The sequence below is a fragment of the Austrofundulus limnaeus genome, unplaced genomic scaffold (genome assembly GCF_001266775.1).
Source record: "Austrofundulus limnaeus strain Quisiro unplaced genomic scaffold, Austrofundulus_limnaeus-1.0 Scaffold878, whole genome shotgun sequence".
Taxonomy (NCBI): domain Eukaryota; kingdom Metazoa; phylum Chordata; class Actinopteri; order Cyprinodontiformes; family Rivulidae; genus Austrofundulus; species Austrofundulus limnaeus.
In genome coordinates, this window is record NW_013953280.1 from 186,981 (window position 1) to 189,207 (window position 2,227).

The following is a 2,227-nucleotide window of genomic DNA, read 5'->3' on the forward strand; positions in this document are numbered from 1 at the left end:
GTTAGTGCTTTAGAATTAAGGGACCTAAACATTAGAGTTAGTGCTTTAGAATTAAGGGACCTAAACATTAGAGTTAGTGCTTTAGAATTAAGGGACCTAAACATTAGAGTTAGTGCTTTAGAATTAAGGGACCTAAACATTAGAGTTAGTGCTTTAGGGCTAGTGGAGCTAAGTTTTAGATTAGTGCTGCTCACCACTGGTCTTTTTTCATAACTGTCATTATAACATACCTCAGACAGTAACTGATGGAGTTAATTGATTGGTTGGTCGGTCGGTCGGTCGTTTGTTTGTTTGTTATTCAGGTGCTTCCAGGACTTTTCTTCAGACAGGAGCAGATGGAAGCAGAATGGAGCAGATTTCATTCTGTTTCACCTGCATTAAAAAGCTTTTCTCTATAATCATAGACTTATTTAGAATTGTTATCTAAATATAGTTTTTTTAGAGATGAAACTTGTTTCAAGCAAAGGACCAGCTGCTGGTTCCTGGTTCTAACGAGTCCTTATCATAAAACTGACCTAAATTGTTTAATGCAAGTTTTCATTTGTTGTATTTCACTCTAGCTTTGGTTTCAGAGCCTGTATGACTTCAGATTAATAATCTTCTTTTCATCTTTAGGACCCATGAAGGAGAAGGAGCTGACCCCAGGCACAGTGTTCCCGGTCCTGGGCACTCTGCTGTTCTTCCTGCCCCAGCGTTACAGAGAGAAGCTGTGCTGCATCACTCCTCTGGCTCCGAAGGTAACCAGCTGTTTACTGTACAGCAGATTATCTTCTCCTTCTGCTCCTTCCAGCAGGACATTTCAATAGTTTCTTTACTCTTGCTGAGCAGCACAAAGAAACCAACACACCGTCTTACCAAATGGCCAAGAAAGACAACAATGGAGCAGCTTACTGCAAAGAGGACATGGTCATCGAGGAGAAGGAGACAGAGAGCGACAAAGCACAGACGGAGGACGAGGACATGGACACTCGAATGGTTCACACAGTTCAGGAAACAGCATTTTGACCAATTTCTTCTTCTTTGTTTTTAAAACAGCACATGATGCACACACACACTTTGACCCCAGCAGCTGTCCTTCAGCTGCCATCGGCTCAGACTGATGAGATCAGAGCTGCTCCTTCTTCAGGTCTTTACAACCTGAATCCGATGAAACAGACTCGTGCTGCAGTGTTTGTCTGTGAAAACACTCGTTAATAACATTAATGAGACCTGCTGACAGACAAGCAAAACTTTAAACTCTAATTAGAAACTTTACAGTGGATCATTATCACCTGTTAGACTGCAGCTTTCATCTGTAATAACCTGTTGCACTGAAATCCACTCATGGTCAGAAAGAAAGGAAGCAGGCAGTTAAAGGTTTTATTTTTGTAAAGAGCAAGGAATCAAAATAATCCAGAGTTTTTGCAGATGGATAAATCAAATCTAGAGAGAGAGCGAGGGTGTTTGCTGCTGTGATCATTTTGTGTCTTACTTTGGTTCATAGACGTAGAGCCTTCAGTTAACTCAAATTAATCTGAACGGTTTTATATTAAAGCACAATAAATCTGCTGCCATCATCGTGGTCCCACACAGGAAGACCAAGCCAGAGGAAACCAAAGAACAAATTAAAACTGAACTCTTATATCTGAAGAAAACAAATAACTAAAGAGACATTTGTCCACTTTGAAGTGATGTTCAGTGTAAAACCTGTTAATATTGGACCTGTTGTGGATCCTGCAGCTCCTTTAAGGACCTCGGTTTGGAGAAAAAACTTATTCTGACATAAAACAACTTCAATTAAAAAAATATACAAACACTTAGAAGTCTTTGCACCGCTGTTTAATTCTGTGGTTATTTGTTAAAACACATAGTAGCAGCAGCAGCTAGCTCAGGGGTGGGCAGTCCTGGTCCTGGGGGGCCGCAGTCCTACATGTTCCACATGTTTCCTGCTCCAACACACCTGATCCAGTCACTGAACCACCTCTTCATGTTCTGCAGTACAGAGCACCAACACTGACATCATTAGAAATAAAAGCACAAATAGATAAATGAACCTTTAAATAAATAAATACATTTAAAATGAACCAAAACAATTAAAAAGGAGAACTTTACCTCATGTTTTATCATTTAATTCACCTTCATATTTATTTTTACAGCTTATAAACTATATACACTCACCGGCCACTTTATTAGGTACACCTGTCCAACTGCTCGTTAACACTTAATTTCTAATCAGCCAATCACATGG

General features: G+C 39.8%; 1 protein-coding gene across 1 annotated transcript in view; it reads left to right on the forward strand.

The window, feature by feature from the left end:
• Nucleotides 1-2,227, forward strand: part of slc5a6a (solute carrier family 5 member 6a) — a gene marked incomplete at its 5' end in the record, with an annotated part of 15,680 nt that overhangs the window by 10,831 nt on the left and 2,622 nt on the right. Inside the window, 2 exon segments of the mRNA XM_014029287.1 lie at nucleotides 616-737; nucleotides 829-984. Of these exon segments, the coding sequence (XP_013884741.1) occupies nucleotides 616-737; nucleotides 829-984 (278 nt within the window).